The sequence below is a fragment of the Thunnus albacares genome, chromosome 10 (genome assembly GCF_914725855.1).
Source record: "Thunnus albacares chromosome 10, fThuAlb1.1, whole genome shotgun sequence".
Taxonomy (NCBI): Eukaryota; Metazoa; Chordata; class Actinopteri; order Scombriformes; family Scombridae; genus Thunnus; species Thunnus albacares.
In genome coordinates, this window is record NC_058115.1 from 21,725,041 (window position 1) to 21,746,054 (window position 21,014).

Consider the following 21,014-nt stretch of genomic DNA (forward strand, 5'->3'; position numbering starts at 1 on the left):
AGAGAAGGAGGAGATGTAATTTTAAGGATCTTAACAAGATAATTTAACTTCAAATTATTATTCAAAGTAGAGTATTTTACATACATCTTAAACATGTCCGGAGGGGATCTTTAAGGAACATGAATAATAAAGAAATACTATATACTATAAACACTAAGGTAAGAAGGTGATTACACTGACATAAAGTGCTGAAAATTTAACAATATACATAAACTAAGAAATGAAAATGTCTCAGGCTTTAACAAGACTTCTCTGAATCTCCACAGTGAACCTGAGTTACTGCCAGTGGATAACATTTTGCATATTGTTTCAGTAAGATGTGTCTTACCTACTTTAGTTTTAACACCCTGTCTGAACAGTCCAGATGCAGTGGTGGAAGAAGAATTCAGATTCTTTACTTAAGTAAAAGTACCAATACAGCAATGTAAAAATACTCCATTACAATCAGAATTAATGGAATCCTGCATGAAAAATCCTACTGAAGTAAAAAAAAGTACAAAAGTATTATCAACAAAATGTAGTAAAAGTAATGCAGTAAAAGTAGTGGTTTGGTCCCTCTGACTGATATATTATTATATATGACATCATTAGATTATTAATACTGAAGCATCAGTGTGTAAGCAGCATGTTACTGTCGTAGCTGCTGGAGGTGGAGCTAGTATCAACTACTTTATATACAGTTTGCTAGTTTAGTCCAGTGGCTCCCAACCTAGGGGTCAGGCCCCTCCAAAGGGTCACCAGATGAATCTGAGGAGTCGTGAGATGAATAATGTGAGAGGAAAGAAGAAAAAACAAAGTTCTGATACATAAATCTCTTTTCAGTTTTTGGACTTTTTCTCTAATCTTTTTAGTGAAATATTGGATCATTTGAACATTTATTGAAATGAAACCATGTGAGAAGTTTAGAGGGAAAAATCACTATTGGGTGGAGCTGTTAACAACTCATAGACATCTGAAATGACTACACACTGCTTTTTGTAAGACGTCAAAAGCCACAAAAGTTGGAAACCACTGGTTTCATTTTTAGCAATGTGTTGTATTTTAAAAGCTTATTATATTATCCATTGTGACAAATCTTCATTTGAAAAGAAACAAAAGCTGTCAAATAAATGCAGTGGAGTTGAAAGTACAATATTTCCCCTGTTCCTTATATACACAGTATATATATATATCATTGACTGTATATAAATATTATATAATATATTTATATACAGTCAATGATATTTATACACTGACAGCAACATGCGGAGTTTGAACTGTCCGGCGGCGGCAAAGCATTGTGGGTCAGTGCAGCGACCGACGCCATGACTGTAGCCGGAGCAGAAAATGGAGGCTTCCTGCTAGTTGAATGAGCAGCTGTTGTTGCGCAGCATTTTCCGTCCCGGCAGTTCTTCATAAAGGACACACACACACGTACGTGTCAGGTTTCTGTGAATCTGTTATAAAACTGTATGACCCGACTGGGTTAAAGTGGAGCTGAGCGAGCTGGAGGCTACTGAGCCAGCTAGCAGGCTAATGCTAGCACGATAATGATAACCGGCTGATTTTCTTTAAAATAAATGCACCATCTCTTGCTCAGCTGAAGGAGATACTACCCGGACCAAAGGCTGCACCTTAAGGTAAGGCTGTGACACAGTTAACCACCCGCTCAAACATGTTTGTTGTGTTTAGCTTGTATTAGCTTGTGAGAGATGCACCCAGCTGGGCTAACGCTATCGGCCTACTGCGTCACTCTGCTAAGGCCTTGTGTTGGTACGAAATACAACTGTTTTATCGCCTGTAACATCATATACATGAAATATTTACTTGTGTAATACAATGTCTGCACTGACACGTAGTTATATTGTCTTCACTGCATGCTGCTGGCAGGTGGTGTTTGTTTTCCAGGGTATGTTTGAGTCTCTGTGGGGCAGCATGGGGTCTTAACTCATCATGTCCAGGTTTTCATGTCTGTGTATTTCATTCATTCACTTTATGTCTTACTCAGTCATGTTGACCTCAATCACAGGTATGGCCTGGATTTGATTTGGACCGTGCTGGTGATGGCAGAAGGGACTGACACTGGCGAAATGCCCTCCTTTGACCCAAGTCCTAGTTCTGAAGCAAAAAAGAGACCTACTTCTTCTGATGGCAGTGAGTGTTTATCTGAAAATGTCACATGAAATACACACTGACCGAGCACTTTATTAGGAACACCTGTGCAATCTAATGCAATCCAGTAAGTTTATACATTGTTTCTAATAATTTGCCCCCCTTGAGTATGTCAGTGGGGTGGACAAAATATTAGGAACACTATATAATGTAATGCACTCCAGTACACCACCACTACCCAGTAACATTATCACCTTTCTAACAATGTCAACAAGAACTAAAAATGTATAAGCTTCACAAAAGTAGAATCTATGGCAGAGCTGTTTAGGGAATATACTTTATAACAACGTACTAAACTTGTAGGTCTGCCAGGCATTCGAGCCGTAACAGCAGTAACATGAGTGTGTTTTCAGAGGTTCAGGTTGCAGCTTCGTTGCAGTTCTCTCCACCGTTAAAGGTTTGTAATATTCTACCTTTTTGTTATTGTAAACAAACATAATTGAAAGACAAAAACCAACAGTGTGTCCCAAGCCATTAATTCCCACGGAAGACCTAAATCTTTGAAAACTAGCCATGAAAGTAAAGTTTTGTAGTTTTTAGCAGATGTTACTCAAACAGGAGTAAGTGATGTATTTGCTCGGGACTATTTTCAGCCATGGATTTGAGGCTAAAGTGAGTATTTAAGACAGCAGGACAGAGTATGTAGGATCCATTCAGATAAACTAGATTGCCCATGTTCATAATGAAGAAACGTGTCACACAACAGTGTGGCTCATTTATGTGTTTTTAAATCGAGGTTTATAGGACAGTGGAATAAGATATACCAGGCTTTGGCTACACAGACAATACTTGTTAATATGATCAGTTTATTGTTGGTTTTTGGTCTTTTAATTGGATTTGTTGACAATAAGAGAAACACAGAATATTACCAGACTTATCCTTTAAAGGCTCCAACCCATATGGCTCAACATTTAGGATATATCGTCTAACTACTCTTATTGTCCTCTGACTCTTTTGTAAATGGGGTTGACGGAGGAGGAAAGCGATGTTTTGGGATTAACATAAGTGATTATTTAGCAGTCTTTGACCTGCCTTCTTTTATAAGGTACAACATGAATGGGGGGGAGAAAAACTAAGTAACGGAATGAAAACAGTATCTCTAACCAGTTTCATGGGCTCTTTATCACATTAATTCTGCTGTGCTGTCACATCTATACTAATAATGAACTGAGAAAATGTCATAAATCAAATTTAACATCATTTGTGGGTTTTCTAACTGTTTACCTGTGTCAAATTATTGCAGGAGACGAGCCCATGAGGAAAATGCCCGTGTCAAAGTTTGGTTCCAGACCTCGATTTGAGCCTGTACACTTTGTTAGTGGTGGAAGCAGCGGAGGAACTGGCGCTGATGAGAAGGAGAACGATAAGGAGCGCAGGAGGAGTGAGCCGTACGGTGTGAGACAATGGGACTCTGAACACTCTTCCTACAGCAGCACCAGCAGAGCGCAAGGCTCTTCCTCTTTGAGGCCTGATTTTGATCGAGTGCCATCGTACAGTTCTGACTCTTGGGGTTCCCATAGAGATAGAGACAGAGAGAGAGACAGAGAGATTTCTTCTGGTGGTACAAGTGGGTTAGGTTATGGAGGTCGTGGGTCGACTGCAAACTTCATGGCAAAAACACAGCAGGACTACACAGCCAAGTATGAAGCCCACACCTCTCGAAACTCAGATTCCTATTCTCAGTCCAACAGGTACAATGGATACGGGGGAGGGAACAGATCAGGAGGCTGGGATTCAGGACGTCAGGGTTTGGGGTACAGTCATCTGGAAAGGCAGTCAACAAGCAGACCGTTCAGCAGAGTCTACAACAGCCCGGGCAGGAGCAGTCCTGCCACTTCTCAGTCAGGGTCTTCATCGCAGCCTCTTCCTATATCTCAGTCAACATTAGATGAGAAACAGAGGCTGATCGCCAATGTAGCGTCTGCGTTGGCTGTCGCTTTTAGGGACCCGATGTTCATGACTGGAAGTGAGTCTCCGAACTACAATTTCATGTTGAGCCGCAGCATCCAGGCCTGCAAGACCAATCCTGAATATATTTATGTCAACCTGAAGGATATTCCTCAGGCTGACCTACCCAAGAACAGGAAAGTACCGACAGATGGTTATGCCTGTGAACTGAGATGCCAGGGTGTTTATCTCGCTACCGGATACTCTGGCAGTAAAAATGGAGCGAGGGACCGTGCCTCTGAGCAGGCTGTAAAACTCTTCCTGAAACCAGTCGAGGTTCGTGTTGTGCAGCGCAAATACAGACACTCAATAGTCAATGACATGGTTGTGTGCCAGATGCACAGCCCCACGCCGGCCTTTTTACCTGCACTTCGCAACCCAGAGGATAAACCGACTCCCAGCTCTAAAGGCCAATACGAGCCTGACAAACGGAAGCACTGGACAGAGTTTGTGGTTATGGACAACGCTCATGATGCCATCTGCATCCTTAACAATTCTGCTGCATTCAATCGCATGAAGATAGACTATAAGTTCGACCTGCTCCCAAACAACAGTGCTTGGCTGTGCAGAGTCTTCCTGCAGGACGAGCTCGTAGCACAGGCAACCGGCACTAAAAAGAGCTCAAAGCATGCAGCTGCAGAAGAGGCAGTAAGGAAACTCCGTATGAACCAGGCAGCACGACTGCAGCAGCAGCAACAGCAACAACAACAACAACAACAACTACAGCAGCAGCAACAGCAGCAATCGCAATACTCCAGAGGAAATAATCAGTCAGATTCTGGTGGCCGCTTTGGGCCACCGGGTGGAAAAAAGAAGCATCTTAGTGAGCTGGTTATCCTGGAAAATTCTGACAATGCTATCTGTATCATCAATGACACCGCTCAGTTTAATAAAGTGACTGCTGATTACAAGTTCACGGTTCTGCCGGATCATCGCTGGAGGTGTGAAGTTTACTTGGAAGGACAGTACGTTGCAGCAGGAATTGGACCCAAAAAAATAGTGAAGCACATTGCAGCAGAGGAGGCTTTAGCCACCTTGAGACAGACGCAGGCTGTGGTGAAATCCAACCTAAGGAAGGAAGGTCACAACGACGCCATATCCCGTTCCCAGATCCTGGCTCGCTCAGGGGAGGAGGCCACAAGGCAGGAGATAAAAGAAGACAACATCGGAAACCAGCTGCTCCGTAAGATGGGCTGGAAGGGCGGCGGTCTGGGCCGGGACGGGGAAGGCATCGCGGAACCGATCAGGGTCAAGGAGCAGTTCTCCAGAGAAGGGTTGGGTATGGATACAGATAAAACTGGGAATCAGCTCAGTAAGCGTGACATAGAGGACATCATTCGTAACTATGCCAGCTCAGACCGTCAGGATGATCTCCGCTTCTCCACCGACCTCACCAACGATGAACGCAAGCAGATCCACCAGATTTCTCAGAAATACGGCCTACGAAGCAAGTCGTACGGACAGGGAAGGCAACGCTTCCTCGTTGTCAGTCGCAAAGTACACAAAGACCAGCTCATTGGTCAGCTTTTACAGGAAGGACAGGTGGGACGATACGAGCTAGTGAAACCTCAGGCGTCTCACTAATTTGCATGCAGAGCCAAAACAAGAAAAGGAAAAAAAAAAAAAGTCACTGGCTCGGACTTGAGAACAAATCACACTCAAGTGTAACTGCTGTGTTTATACTTGTGTGTGACAAATTTACAACACATGAATAAATTTGAATCTTTCAGGTAACACCTGTGGTTTCTGCATTCCTTTGCCATGAAATGTACTTAAGCTTTAAGTAATTTGTCTGTTTTGTCTCCTGCCATTCCACATATCTTATATTTGTTTCACTTTTGCACAACAAGCTTGTGTTCACTGCTTTGTGGTATCATGTCCTGATGACGCTCCAGTTATGAGTCAAAAAAACTCAACAACTTTTCACAAGTTTTTGTTACCAAAATCCACTTTTTTTTTTTTTTTTTTTGTTTAGTGGTTACTCGAGGAAACCTGGCAGAATATGCAGCTTTTCACTGCTTGTTTCATTCATTTGTAGACAGTTGATTCATGAAAGACGAGGATTAGAGAGGCATTAGCATCCAACAGTAACTAGGTGCTCATTACCAGTCTCACTGTAGTGATACATCTCTTTTCAGCAATACCTGCAATGTCGTTTGCTCTTTTAACACCTGGAGATTATTCTACAAGTTGCATCCATGGTTAGAAAATCAGTCACATGGAAACTGTAAGCTGTGACCTTTGTGAAATGTCAGATGTGTTGGTTCATGTGAGTACAGTTAACTTGTCTGCTTGTTTTCACAGCTGTAATAACTGAATAAATTAAAACTGACAACCATCTACAGGCTGAATGTTATTAAGATGGGTATTTTTTTCTTTTTGTATGTTAAGATAAAAAGGCAACAAGGACAACTAATGTATATTTATTTTATTTACAAGAAAATGTACAATTTGTTACATGGGTTACCAGTGCAAAGTTTTATAATCTGAAAACAGACACCATCCTGTTTAAACAGTATGATCAGCTTATTATGACAGCTGATTTGTAAGATTGTAAAATAGCATAGAAATGTTCTCACACAGCCTTTAAATGTCAGCATTATGAAAATCTGTGCATGAAACAAAGTTAAGTGTCCTGAGAGGGCACTAAATGTCTTGTTTCTGGGACATTACGTGTTCACCAATATCTAGAACATTTTTAAAATCAAAAGGCATGGCTTTACAAGTACAGTGGAGAGAGAGAGAGAAAAAAAAACGACCCCCAAAGGCATCTGTTGAGTCAACAACTTGTCGGAGGGATGGATGTCCATGCCAAGTTAATTTTCTGTTTAAGTGATCCATCTGAAAGGCTTTCAAAAGGCAGAAAGAACAAAACCAAAAGGAGTGAGCCCACTGAAACAGGAGGAAAAACACCCATGAACAGCTTTGTTTTTTTGGGGGTTTTTTTTGTAAATATGAACTTGTTGGTATCTACACAGCAAACCACACAGCAAGCACATCTAATTAACTGTCACTGAATCATCCAACCAGTTTACTTTATGTATAAATAAACGGGTAGAAAAGTGACAACTGAGAGACTGGCTATTGCGTTTTTTTTTTTTTTTAAAAAAAAGAGAGAAAGAGTTGGGGCATGTAGCAAGTAACCCAGATATAACAAGGTACATTAACTTTTAACAAACATACGCTATTGCCCAACAATAGCATTCGGCAGGAGTGAATGCCACAACACAACAGCATACAAACTTAGCAACAGTTATGGGACAAATATACTGAGAAGGATTTTAAGATGTGTCATTTTATTTCTGTGAGATCGGTTGTTTTCTTGATCGGTGGTTTCTTGATTCGGGGCTGGACACTGTTCATACTCAGAACGATAACTGGGGTCAACAGTCACGCCAACTCTGTTCAACAATAGCAGAAACCCTCTTCTCATACTCCCGCTTGTTTTCCTGGTACAGCTGGGCCGCTTGGCTGTTGGCTGGACTGTTTGGGTTTGGCTCATCCAGTAAAGACTTTAAATACACAACAAAGAATGTCAGTGGATTAGGTTTCTAAAAATGTTTATGACATTATCATAGATGTCAGATGTTCAGGACTGGGGGCAGCCAAAACATATAAAATTTCTGATTGTTTAAAAATCTGGTGAGGGTGTTATTTCCTCTTCTCATTTTTGATCTGGCACTGGCACATCATGTATAAATCTGCAAAACGATTATTTGATTACCTGTATTGAAGTTAAGATTGAAGAGACATCATAGGTTGGACTCCAACGATTCTGAAGTATATCTAAGCATATGCTGCCATCTGCATACACTGCAAAACATAAAGAACATAAATCTTTTTTTAGCCTGATGATTCAGAAAAAAAGTCAGTATTTCCTGGGATAGAAAAAGAATAAATGTTACAACTTTTAATTACTGCAGTTTCAATTATCAGTGCAATTATTCATCATCAAATACACACGTACCATTTGGATGAAACATTTTGGAGACAAATCGCACTGTTGGAGGTTTATTTGGATATTCCTCTGTGAATTCAATGGTAAGTTTGAACGTTCCTGAAAGTAGAAAATAATGGCAAAGCAGAAATTGAAACAGACTACAAGTGGGGCACAAAGAAACAACGCAAAAATCTGAGCAACAGGGTGATATAAATAAGCTGTAGTCATGGTCTTATGGTGATACAGTAATAAAGCCTGTTGGAAAATCCATGTATCAGCCTGGCTGGTTGTTTTGGTGATGCTGATATGACACTGTATCTCAGCTGCTGAGTAATAACGATCAGAAACTGACTCTTGTAGTGAAATGGTACCTGTAAAAGGACATCTAAAAGTCCAAAAGCATCTAGAATAATTCTCTCATGAATGATGCAGACATGGGAGGTCCATCCAAGCTCACGGTTTGCCCCCTTTGGGCAACCAGCACCATACTTAGTTTTTTAAAATAACGTATTACTTATTAATTACACGTTTTTAAAATCATGTAGTAGACTTGCTCAGTAGTTGTAGTTTCATGTAGACATCATTTAAAATTTTATGCACTACCGTCCACAACTCAAAGCACAGAATACTTAAGAATGTTTGCTAGATAACTTTAATGGCAGTGTTGGGCAGAAAAATGATATGGATGTAAAAAGTTAAGACTCATTTATAGCTTTAGAGAAGACTTACCATCTTCAAAAGGTGTTCCCTCTGGTCTAAAAGACAGATAACAGACAGGTAGTAAGTCAACTTGCAAAATGCTTGGCCTTAAAACTCAAAACCCACTAACATTAACACATATTTTACGTCCAAACACAAGCAATAAATAGCTCTCCAAAAATAAATGACTGCTGAAGTGTCTAAAACCATCTCTGTTGTAGTTGATAAATTAATTTAACTTACCCAAAAATGACAGCGTTCCACACCATGATATTGTTTTCTGATGGGGCCCCACTCACCCCTGCTGGAGGATCCTCTTGCAGCCTAAAAGACACAGTAAAGACACAGTAGACAGAACTTAACAAAGGTGATTTCAGACAGAGCATTTAAGTCAAAGTCATCACCACAAGATGCATTATACTCCTAGTAATAGTTTTGTGTGAATTTACAAAATATACCTACATTTTCTTGACAACAACTCAACAGGAAGGTCATTAATAATATTAGATGGCAGAGTAAAGCTTCTAATGTACGAATCAGAGACCTGGAAGAGTCTGTTGAATATTAAACATGAATACCAATCTCTAAGCCTGGGGTGGGCAATTGTGTGTTGAAGGAGGGCTGAGAGTTTGCGGTGCACAATTATGAGTGAGAAACACTCCACCCTGATTTACAGTTGGGGCGGGATATCAATGCAATCTTAATATTATGAAATAACACAAAGTGTCTGGAACTCTTGTTATCGTAATACTAGTGTAGTTATGCTGTGAAATAATTTACTAGACATGTCTACAGTGGACTATACTACCTGAGTGACAATGAACAATGAAAGCCTTTATCTACTTGAACTACTTTTATAATGAATGGTTATCAAGGTTTTATTGTGTACAAATCATCTAAAAAGTACCATAAGTCACGTTGTCAAAATACAGTGGTGTTTGATTCTGGTCGCAGGCCAACCAAGATTAGGTTCTGGACTCTGTGACCATCAGCACTGTTTAGTTGCAACATACTGTAGATCAGGGATAAGAAACCATGTGCCATGTCTGTGTATCTGCAGCTTTTTTAGTGACTGCATGGCAGATGGTATAGCTTATCCTCAGGCTTACATAGAAATCTCTCTTCGCCTAGGGATAGGAGCTCCCTTGATCAGAGTGTATTAGGACAATGTACATCTACCAAATGTTTCATCTGGCTGTGGATTGCAATTTATTCAATAATGTCTCGGATTGTTTGAACCGTCTCTTCTCCGTAATCAATACACCCCACATACATTATATCTGATCAGAGGTATTAACCATTTCAGGGAAGGTTCAAGAATAACTGTTTACATTACATATGATATTAAATCGCAGCAACTGAGAAAATGAACAGTTACCAAAAGTTACACATCAACGTTACTACTCTTTCCCGGCTGCCTTGCTAACGCTGGTGTCAGCGCCCTCTTAGTGACGTTAATAGCTATCGTTACCTGTCTATAACTTACCAATCGTTATCTTGTTAGTAACGTTACTACCTCAAATACACGGCAAGTAACTTTACCCTCACGGAAGACAAACATACGACTACAGTCTAACAGTGTTTATATGCCTAACTGTATTATTATTTGATGGTGGTGCTGTTGTTTAGAATGCTAACACGCTAGCCTTAGGTTGCTAATGTTAGCCATAGCTACTTCTCTGTTGTTTTCTTTTCGCTTACCGTTTAAAATCTCTCATTAAACGCCGTCTTGCTGGAGTTGACATCTTGCTCACAGGAAAACTTAAATCCCTAGCATACACGTGAGCGGCTCTAGTTGAGTAAAATGTATTTTCTTTTTCTCGGTTGTTACTTTAACACCGAGCTTGGCTGGGCAACGATTGCTAGTTTGTCAAATATTTGGCTGCCTCTGCTGCTCAGAGGACGCTACCATCTGGGTTAGAAAGAGGACGTTAACATTGTCTGGCCCCTAATTTGGTGAGCTGTATAGCCACATATACGCAAACTAACCTTATCTTTGAACATGATGCTATATAATATACCAGTTTACATATGTCAACAAGTTTAAGCTCGTTGTAAATATAGCCAGAGTATTTTTGTATATATGAGAGTACCCCGTCTGCATACTTGTATCATTCCAGCGAAAATTACGTCATATGTTTAGCACCCATATTTAGTTTGTTCGGAAAACGGTACGGATTCGTGTTTTTTAACGTTTTATTACCTCCCTCTTCATCATATTCCTTTTTTCCTCATCAGTCTATCGATCAATTCAAACGCACATTCCATAATCAATCAGCTACTTCAGCTAAAACCCGTGACGGTTACTAACGCAAGGTACTTATGGCCTGCGTTAACTGTACAGTTACATTGATAGACCACTAGATGGCACCTAGCTACCAACTGTTGTAAACTACGCCATAGACCCGATATAAAATAAATAACATTTGACTGTCTCAACCGTGACATTTAACTACCATGGCAACTACAGATTTTTGGATTTTTGTGTTAGAGTATTGAAAAAACATAAACACAAAATAATCAGAAAAAGGATAACTTTAGCTGAATGACAAACATAGAGATAAAATACATGTCTTCCACATTATAGCATCAGTCCCATATGGTCTAGCGGTTAGGATTCCTGGTTTTCACCCAGGCGGCCCGGGTTCGACTCCCGGTATGGGAACGTTACTTTTTCTTTTTTGCCAGAAGAACATTAACCGGTTCATTTCATTATTGCAAAACACACGATACGCTTTATGTATCAACTTTGATAGAACACAATTAGTGACAAATGGAAACATGGGCGTTTTTAACTGTCGGTTATATGATACAGCCACCGCAACATGCCCTCATCATTTCCAGAGAATCCACTGTCTCGACCCCGCCCGGCGAGCAGTCCCCAACTGCTCCCATCTAACAAGGGCTTGGACAATCCCGGAAGATGCACATCTCCCACTTATATTTCCCTAATCGCTGTCTAACGTAGAACAGGAAGACAAACTCACACTAGAGCCGACATTTAAAGGCTGTTTACCGACATTTTTTCCGGGCCGAAACTTCTAAAAATCGCGTTAGAAGCAGTTGCCATAACATTTTTTAACAACACCTGTGACCGCGTAACCGTTAACTAAATATTAACGTTAACCGTTGCTTAGATACCAAATTGTTTAACCGTTATAGCTAACTGACAGTGCAAACTTCATAGCTATTAGCCTAACTGATGGAAGGCTACAGCATAAATAATCGACTAATATCGGTTGAGAACAAAGTGTTAATCAATATGTACTTTTTAAACGATGAGATATACCGCGGGCAGTAAAAAAAACACGCTATTTTTCTTTTTTAGTTCTTTTTATAGACATCTTGCTTCCATCCCTCTCGATGCTTATGTCTACTAAAACCTGTCCTGACTCCTTTGGTTTCGCTTACTGCTGCCAGGCTACAGCCAAACTTTGGTGCCGGGCCAATCACTTCCCAGGAAAATGTGACTGCTAGGAATTCCCCACGCATCAGCCCCTGTCGGAGAAAACTGCAACCTTGTGTCAGGAAGCACAGGAAAGCAGCAGCGGGAGGGTAAAAAATCTGACCGGTGACTGTGCGATGATGTAGCTATTGCACGGTTTAGTCTCCAACTCGCAGTGAAGACGCGCCGGGGATAATGTTTTTCTAACGTCACCGTGTTTCATGAGGACAGTCTGTATCTACCAGAATAAAGCCAGGGAATAATGCTGCGCTGCTGACAACTTCTACCAGGGTGAGTATTTTATTTAAAACCCATGTTTTAAAACGTTTGCTTTCTTGTGACTGTATAGCTTAATGTAACTGTATATGCTGCCAGCATTATTAACATTCCCCTTTGGGATTATGTTGAGGTAGATTAAATTTCATGTGGTTGTTTATGTGAAAAAAAGCAGATACTGGAATCACACTGTTGTCCAGAGGCCTTTGAATGCATTTCCCCCCCAATATGAGACTGTCAGCACTCAAAAGTTTATCAGGCTACAACTAAAAGAGCATGACTGAACTCATATGATGTGAGTGGGTAGCCTCTGGGGTTCATGACCTATAGGCTTTGCTTTGGTTTGTATACTACTCCATAGATTTCTGTGACTCCCCCCTTTGTGTCAGTCAGCCGGCATGTGACTGGACTGATGGCTTGTGTGGCTGTGTGTGTGTGTGTGTTTGCAGAAAGTCTTGACAATTCAGTGCTTCAGAGATCCCCCCCCCCCCCCCCCCCCCCCTCTGACAATGCTACAGCTACAACTGTGTCATAATAATCTATTTATACATATCAGATAGCAGTCACAATTCCATATAAGAGGAATAAGAGGAATTCCAGCACAGTGTTTAGTACTTAGTTGCGTTTTACTATACTCATAATAGCTTTAATACTATATTTCAGTTATGTAAGTGTTTATTTTGTCCTCACTAGTCAAAAATATGTCTTGACTTGGGTCTGTGAGTCCAGATGTGGCATTGCCTTCAATGTCTTGCCTAGAAAACCTGGAAAATATTAATCTAATTCACTCAGAACAATTTGAATATGGTTACACTTGCACTCGCTGCCTCAGAGTAGAGTTCATTAGTATTAGAGCTGAAATGATTAGTCAATAAATCTATTTGTCCGTCAACAGAAAATTAATTGCCCCAGTTTGGACTATTGATGAATCATTTTTGGTAATTTTTTAAGCATAAATGCCAAACATTTGCAGGTCCCAGCTTGTAAACTGTGGGTATTTGCTGTTATATTTTAGTCTTCAATGATAGTAAACTGAATATCTTTTGCTTTTGGACCACTGGTCAGACAAAACAAGCAGTTTGAAGTATGTCAACATGGATCTTGGGAAACTGTGATGGGCATTTTTCGCTGTTTTACCATATCGGCAGACTTAGTTGCAGCCCTGTTGATCTCTTGATATGAAACCTATAGCAACAACTGATAATCTGACTCACCCGTTCCACTGACACAGCCTCAGACTTAAAATATTTGCTAAAATGGGCGAGAGAGATGATTTTGGAGAAAGTTGTTCACAGACTCCGTTCTCTCTCAGAGGACAAATATAAACTAATGTTTATGTCTCATCTCCATAAATATATTTCTGGAATTCTTGACAGAATCATTTTTTAGGTTTTTTTTTTTTTTGAATAGTTGATCAACCCTATTCTTTGGCAAGTCTAAATGTTTGCCAGATGTTTACATTTTTGGGCTAAGATGCTTGTATCATGGGACAGACAAACAGATTCTCATTGGTCGACTGGAGTTGCTCCCTTCAGACGAGGCGGCCGTGACGCAGAGGGAAAGAGGGAAGAGTTACAAGCTTCTGGCTTGTCAGTCCCACTAGAGACAGGACCAGCTGGACCCACCAACCCTTCACCCACCCTTCTTCCCCTCCCCTACAGTTTTCCCATGGTGGGAACGCTGGCAGAGGCTCTTGGATAATTGGAAACTTCAATCCACTGAAAGCAATTATCCAGAACAAGACTTTCCAAATATACTTTGCCTCCAGTGTGGAGTCGTCTTGTTTGTTTCGAGCATGTGCCGTTGTTTTAGAAGTATCCTGCCATGCTTTTGCCCACATATTCAGCCTCTTTTTTCCCCTCCCTTCTCTCTCTGCTTTGATAGCTTTAATGCTGCACAGGCCTATAGATGTATGGTCAGTTGTGTGTGTTGTGTTGTGGGTTCACACTGCTGATTGAAGACTGTGCGGTTGTGGCTAATGCAGTTCCCGGTAGTCTTCTTATCCTGTGACAGTGATGTCACCATCAGCAGTCTGAGCAGCTGAGGAGTGCAATGATGACCATGGACAACAATGGAGAGTTGTTCTGTTCTCCCTTTAGTGACGAGGGCTCCTCAGACATCAGACACTTCTTCTTCTTGCCTAAGACCTGCCCGTCCGCCTTAATGGCCTTCTGGATATTGATTTGACTACACAAAAAGAAGAACTGAGCTTTTATCCTATTTAGAAAGCAGCACTCCAGTTTCACAAAAGCTTTCAGAGTGGCCTTGTGAGAGACAGGCACAGGGAATCCAGCCGTCTTTTCTTTAGTAAGTTGGCCTATGTGGTGGTCTGTAAAAAAAGGTTAACCTCCCTGTAACATTGCTGTTTCATCCATGGCTTTAATGTAATTCCACAGTGCAAAAGTGTTGACACATGCTCAAAAATAAAGTTAACTTAGCCCTTCAAGCTTAAAAAGAATGTAATACTGGAACTGAATGATATTTTCCGAGGCCACCATGTTTATGTACAGTAATGACCCTTTCTTCTAGGTGTAAATTATTGTTATTTTAGTCCTTAGAAATAACCACAAGATGGCAATGTTCATATGCTTTGACTAAACAAACAATCATATGAGATGGCTGAAACCTCAAATGACTTGCAGAAATGCAGGAACCGACTTGTGAAAAGAGAAATAAAACTGTTGAACTTCCCTTTTTTTACGTGCAGAAAAAAAAATACCCCATGTTGGCCTGTTTTCTGTTGAAGGCTCGCAGGGGAACTGCTGTTTGCAAAGTTCCTTAATTGTACCGCTGCTGTTTCACCACCCTGAGCCTTTGACACCTGAACATCACCTTGTCAGACATGTTTGAGGCAGCAGCGCCAGGAAACCGCTGCTACTGGACATGACGTCAGAGAGAAAGGAGAGAGGGGAAATTCCACCTGTAACCTCGTTGTACTCTCATGCTGCCTGCCTGTCTCACAAACATGTGACTCGGACAAGTCATTAAGTCTGAGTTTCTTCATGAATTTATGCATTGTCATGATGTAATCCAGAGTTACAGTCGAAACTATTTTTAGCATGAGAAAGAGGGCAGCTTGACTATTTTAAGTATGTAGTTGTGATATAATTAAGGTAGTGAAGGTTGATTTTGTTAGACTTAGTCTTTATGTTAATGTCTTCAAGTATGCTGGCAATTTTTTATTCAGTACTCATAAAATCACACATTGAGGCACAACTTTGTGGTGAGAATATACTTTATTTGAATAAAAGCATCACCATTTTAATTAAAGGAGTAGTTCAACATTTTGGGAAATACACTTATTCACTTTCTTGCCTAGTGGTATCAATCTTCTAAATCTAACTCTCGACGAGAAAGCAAATAAGCTTACGTCTCAAAATGTTTGAAACTACTGCTTTAAACCTGCATCAACTGACTTTTTGGCCACTTTTTGGCAGCGGAAACAAGTTGTGAATAAGATATAGCGAACCTGTAAGCAAACAGTTGCTTATTTACGCATCCATCAGTTACAAAGCAACATTATCAATCATTTGGAGTTATGTTTCTGTCCACTTGATGAATGTAAGTCTAAGATTCACTCTCTTCTAGCTCTGTGTTGGTCTCTAGTAACTCCTGAGGGAAACATCTGGCTCTTTAGCTGCTAAATGCTCCGTTATGTTCACCGGCTAGTTGCTAACTGCGTCTGTTTGCTGTTTGGTGCCAAAAACATCGCTATGAGAGCGGTGAGAGTGAACCAAAACAGTAAAGTTACAGCCGGACAGGTAAACAATGAGCTGATACTCTGCCATGAAGCTCTGTAAAGCCGAGGGGAGCTGCAGAGTCGGATGATGATTCTCTGTAGGTTCATGTCTACGAGCAACACCTCTGACATTACACATTGTCATTTGATGCATTGTTATTACAAAGAATATTGATTATAGCCACGTTAAAGGTAGAATCAGTGTAATTTCAGTATCAAAAAAATATCATGATATGATATTTTTGCCTCTATCACACAACCTTAGCCTCAATATATGTCTCTGTCTGCAGGGAGAACTACTGTATGATGAATCAGAGTATATGGTGTTCACTCTGGCAGCATGTTGACATCATGAGATTAGTTAACCACATTACTTAGATATTTTTATGATGCCTGCTGAGCTGCATGTAAGCACACGGTGCAGCAAGCTGTATCACTGATGTATGTGTAATTACATTTAGGAGTGGCTCGGTTTGTAATGTTACCGTAGTTTGACCACAGAAAGTAGTCCCTCACAAAAATAGAAACTAGCTTTGTCTGCAACTCAGGCACATAATATGATATTTCACCCTGTCTCTTATTATCTTCATGTTCTCTTAGAGCTAATGAGGTGGTAGTGAATGGTTCATGGAGGCCTTTCATGAGTCACCCTCAGCCGGCGTTGCTTGGGTTCAAACAGTGAGCTTTGCCCCAAGAAACCAACTGATCTTTTCCTCATTCAACTTTCAACAAACTCACAAATGTGTCCAATTAGAGCAAAGACGAAGTTGACAGATTTTTTCAGTGAGCTTTGGCAGTTCACCACATCCGCTGAAAGGCAGTTGTCTGTCTTCACCATCAGTAAATTTTTCCTCTTTTTTTTTTTCAGTTAATTTCAGAGTGACAAGCTGTCCTCGGGCTTGTTGAATTATTTAACTGCATGCAGCCAATGGGTATTATAATCAAGGCTCTGAGTGACAGAGCAATATGCTCTTAGGGCCTCATGGCATTTTATAAATAATGAGCTTGAGATAAACTAGGCGTCGGGTTAAAAACTGCCGGCCTTTGGCGAACACTGGAGCCGCCTGAATTAGCTGGTGTGTCGCAGATGGAATATCTAAAACTCAGTGACTGTTTATGATTCTTACGTGTCTATATGAGAGTCAGTTGTACTGTGGTAAGTGGCGAAGCAACGGACGCTTTCTGTTTGTAGAAACTGGACTGCAGGTAGCTGTTACAGCCCACAGAGGTGTGATGTGGATGATCTGGATTGTTGGCCTACTCTGTGTGGTTAATATTTAATGATGTTGCTGTCTGCATGTGTGTATGTAGACTAGGAAGCAATAGAGCTAATGCTACTACCCCAGCTAGTCCTCACTCGTCAAAACCTATTGGCCAACCCACTCAGAGGATATGTTGAATACTGTGGTAACTGCACTTAACCCACAATATATAGAAGGGGAAAGTATAGTGTGGGGAAAATGTTCATAATGCCCTCCACATATTCAGAATTTATCATTAAATCCAGTCTGCAAATTAATTAAATGTTTCCCACTTTGGTTGTCTCCACTTTTAATTAATTATTAATGATTTAATGTTCTGATAGGGCTGCAAAGTCAAAACATAAAGACTGGCCTTTTATTTCATATCTAACATTTAGTATGTGATGTCTAGTTGCACAACTTGTCAATAAAAACACTTTAACTGTGATCACCAACACTCAGATTTGCTTCAGATTACCTGACAGTGACACTAAAATATTTATTTGTAAACCTAAAATAAAAGGCTGACTGGAGCACAGACAGTTTCTGGGTAGGTGGATAGTTGGATCTTTTTTGCTCAGTTGCCCAGCTTGGTATTTTTTTTTTTTAATTTTTATCAGAAAAGAACATTTGAAACAGCCCCCCCAAGGAGAGAACAACCCAGCCCAGTGGCTTCCAGTTAACTTGAGTTTGACACTCTAGTATATAGTGTGTTTAAGTGTGTGTGTATGTGGTTAAAGTCACATATCATTCTGAGGAAAGTCACGTAAACTGAAGAGCAGTCTGCATAGAAGAGCATATTATCTGCCACAGGCCTGTGGTCTGTGTTTCATTCTCTCCTCAGAAGTATGAATCACTCACAGTAGGCCGAGCTGATGCATATTAAATATGTCATCTGTATAGTTAGCTTGACACCTACACAGCACTTTGTTGGTTCTTTGTTTATCTATATGCTCAGTCAGCAGTAAGTCATCTTAGATCCTGGCTTAGCTCAGGATGGTCACTGTCCAAGAATGTTAACGTTTTCATAGCGCTGTGACCTGTCAGGTCATCAAGTAATAGCAGCAGTCTGGCCTCAATCAGCTGGCCTGATTTAAACCAAAATAACTGTACATTTCGCTACAACCTACACATGACAGATGAGTGTTTTCTTACACATTAATTCTTTGTCCATCTGAGTGGCGTTAATTAAAACACCTTGCTGCCCTCTTGTTTACCTCAGGCTGTGTCTCCTGTGGGGTGCATTTCTGTCCTGTATGCCGGCGTCTGACATCCTCAGCTGAACGCCTCCCTGTTCTGTGTTTGAGTGGCTGGAGAAGCCATCAAATGACCTCCAAGCAACACAAATAATCCTGTGCGTCCTCTAAAGGCTCCTATATCTCATCCTGTCAAGGATTGTTTCAAAATGTTTGTCAGGTTTTATGAGTCCACGGTACTCCAACACTGCTGTAAACCTGAATGATCTGAATTTTCTGAGTGCAGATCTCAGTGGAGTGGCTTGCCTGGTGCAAATTTTGGAGGGCATGCTTAGATAAAGTGTATCAAATGAATCAAGTTCAAGAGGGAAACAAAGTGAAAGCAAAACATAGTGATCACTACTCCTGTTTGAGGGCTGTGTTTTAATCTTTGACCCATATAAGCAGGCTTAGATAACACTTGGCTTTTGATAAATTTGTTACTTATTGTCCTAGAAATTAAATACTGTCATATTAACATGTTTACTAGCATAGCAGCTCAAAATGACACTGACAAACAAGAAGGTTAACACCATGCATGATCTAGAGGACTGATATTCACTCACAGAGGCTTTAACCACGCAGTCTTATTGGTGCAAAGTGTTGCTGTGCCCTTCCTTTAAATGGGGACATACCACAGAAAATGAGGCCTGCTTCTGTTGTGGTTGATGAAGACAGTAACCAGCAGCTTATTATTCATTCTTAGCCTGCAAAGGAAAGGTGTGTCCCTTCAGTTGCTCTGCAGGGTCATGTGGCTCTGCACTGATCACACGTCAAGGCTTTTTTTTTTTTTTCGCTCAAGTTAATACAGCACCATTGTAGGAATACAGCAAGACACACAGTGCACTGTGTGAGACAGGCTTTTTGTGTTTTCACACTGCGGATGGAATTAAATTTTATCCCAGTGACATGTCTTGAAGCAACAGCAATTTAAACATCTTCATTTTTATTGCTTTTCCCCCAGAGTTTGGATTTGATTTGTTGTGCAAATCTGGGTGAGTTTGCACTCGGTATTACAAAAGATAATTGGAAGGATTGTAAACTCATAGGGGACAATAAGTGCAAACAGGTTTTTTTTTCTCTGTGTGTTCAAGTAAAATTCACATTAACACTTTATTCACGTCATTCAGAAGTGTTTACAGTTGTGTCTAGATTTCAGACTTTTCTACTCATATGCTATTGGACGACAACTTTTAATCAGTGGTTTTCTTCTTCAGTCTGTCTTTTTTCTCCCAAAAATGAACTTAAACATGTAAGATTAATTTTATTTTTATTTGACAGAAGGAAAGGTTAATTATTGAACTGTAAACAATATGTTAGTGTGCTTCTGACCTTACTATCAGAGCTGTAATGAACTGTTTTCAGTCTTTTTGTTTGTGATAAATTAATCTGATAAGCGCTTAGCAAATAATTATTTTCAACATAATGACAATTGCCCATTATAAGTTACTAAAAACACAATAAAGCAATCTCTTCTAACATTATTATTATTTCTATTTTTACATGATAAATGACTGAAACTATTTTTCCAAAACTATTATCAAAAAATTAATTGACTGATCCTTTAAGTCCTACTTATTGTGTGTTTCAGAAGAAGACATCATATATGATGCCGTAACATATGCCATTGTTTGAATTTCTTTGCCGTCCATTGAAATACATTCAGCACCAATTAGACTGGGCAGGTAATTGGATAATTGGAAAATCTTTTTTCATATGTTGAATTCATTCTGAACCTCTGAAATGTCATAATACTTGCTAGAAATCCTAACTGTATTACTTTTTGTTCACACAGCCACAATGTTGACTTGGTTACATTTACATTTATGATTACACATCACTCTAGTTCCTCTAGCACTGTCCTTGTAGTTCCTCTAACGGAAAACTACAAGGACACTGCTGTGTCTGGCTCAGGAGACACCATGAGTAACTGTGCTCATTAGTATTAATTGAGGGAAGGTCATGAAGTGTTTTCAATGCCAGCCATGTGCGCTCATCTGTTTGTTTGCTGCTTTTAAGAGATTTTCTGTTGGGGACATAGTTTAGGACACAGTTGATTAACCACAATTATTGGCATACAGTCCCATTACGATTTTCTTTTCTTTTCAAAGTTGTAAAGAACATACTGGAGTTATGCTTGAGCAGTGAAAACTATTCTGCTACTTCCTCAATTTATTGCAGACGTTTCCTTTCCTTTGAAGCCTTTTTTAAGGATCAGAATGATCAGTGTGTATATATAAATGGAATTTCAATCTCTGATTTGTAAGATGTTGAATAAGGGTCAAATAAAGGATAAAAATCAGATTCAGGTCTTACTCATTACTGCATTATGGCTTTGTAG

General features: G+C 40.1%; 3 protein-coding genes and 1 non-coding gene across 4 annotated transcripts in view; 3 read left to right on the forward strand and 1 right to left on the reverse strand.

Moving 5' to 3' along the window:
• Positions 1–1,247: 1,247 nt before the first annotated feature.
• On the forward strand, positions 1,248–7,245 carry nkrf (NFKB repressing factor). Its single transcript, XM_044363116.1, has 4 exons — positions 1,248–1,413; positions 1,580–1,619; positions 2,009–2,133; positions 3,395–7,245. Exons 3-4 carry the CDS (start codon positions 2,043–2,045, stop codon positions 5,680–5,682), a joined length of 2,379 nt encoding a protein of 792 aa, XP_044219051.1. The 5' UTR covers positions 1,248–1,413; positions 1,580–1,619; positions 2,009–2,042; the 3' UTR covers positions 5,683–7,245.
• Positions 6,512–10,645, reverse strand: ube2a (ubiquitin-conjugating enzyme E2A (RAD6 homolog)). Its single transcript, XM_044363132.1, has 6 exons — positions 10,439–10,645; positions 8,981–9,061; positions 8,768–8,793; positions 8,066–8,155; positions 7,823–7,911; positions 6,512–7,610 (listed from the first exon to the last, which is right to left on the reverse strand). Exons 1-6 carry the CDS (start codon positions 10,480–10,482, stop codon positions 7,482–7,484), a joined length of 459 nt encoding a protein of 152 aa, XP_044219067.1. The 5' UTR covers positions 10,483–10,645; the 3' UTR covers positions 6,512–7,481.
• A 685-nt stretch (positions 10,646–11,330) lies between these two features.
• Positions 11,331–11,402, forward strand: trnae-uuc. Its single transcript has one exon. It is a non-coding gene; the product is annotated as a tRNA-Glu (tRNA).
• elf1 (E74-like ETS transcription factor 1) overlaps positions 11,390–21,014 on the forward strand; it is a 40,331-nt gene continuing 30,706 nt past the window's right edge. Inside the window, exon 1 of the mRNA XM_044363120.1 lies at positions 11,390–12,473. The gene's annotated coding sequence lies outside the window, so the exon portion shown is untranslated. The remainder of the gene's footprint in view (positions 12,474–21,014) is intronic.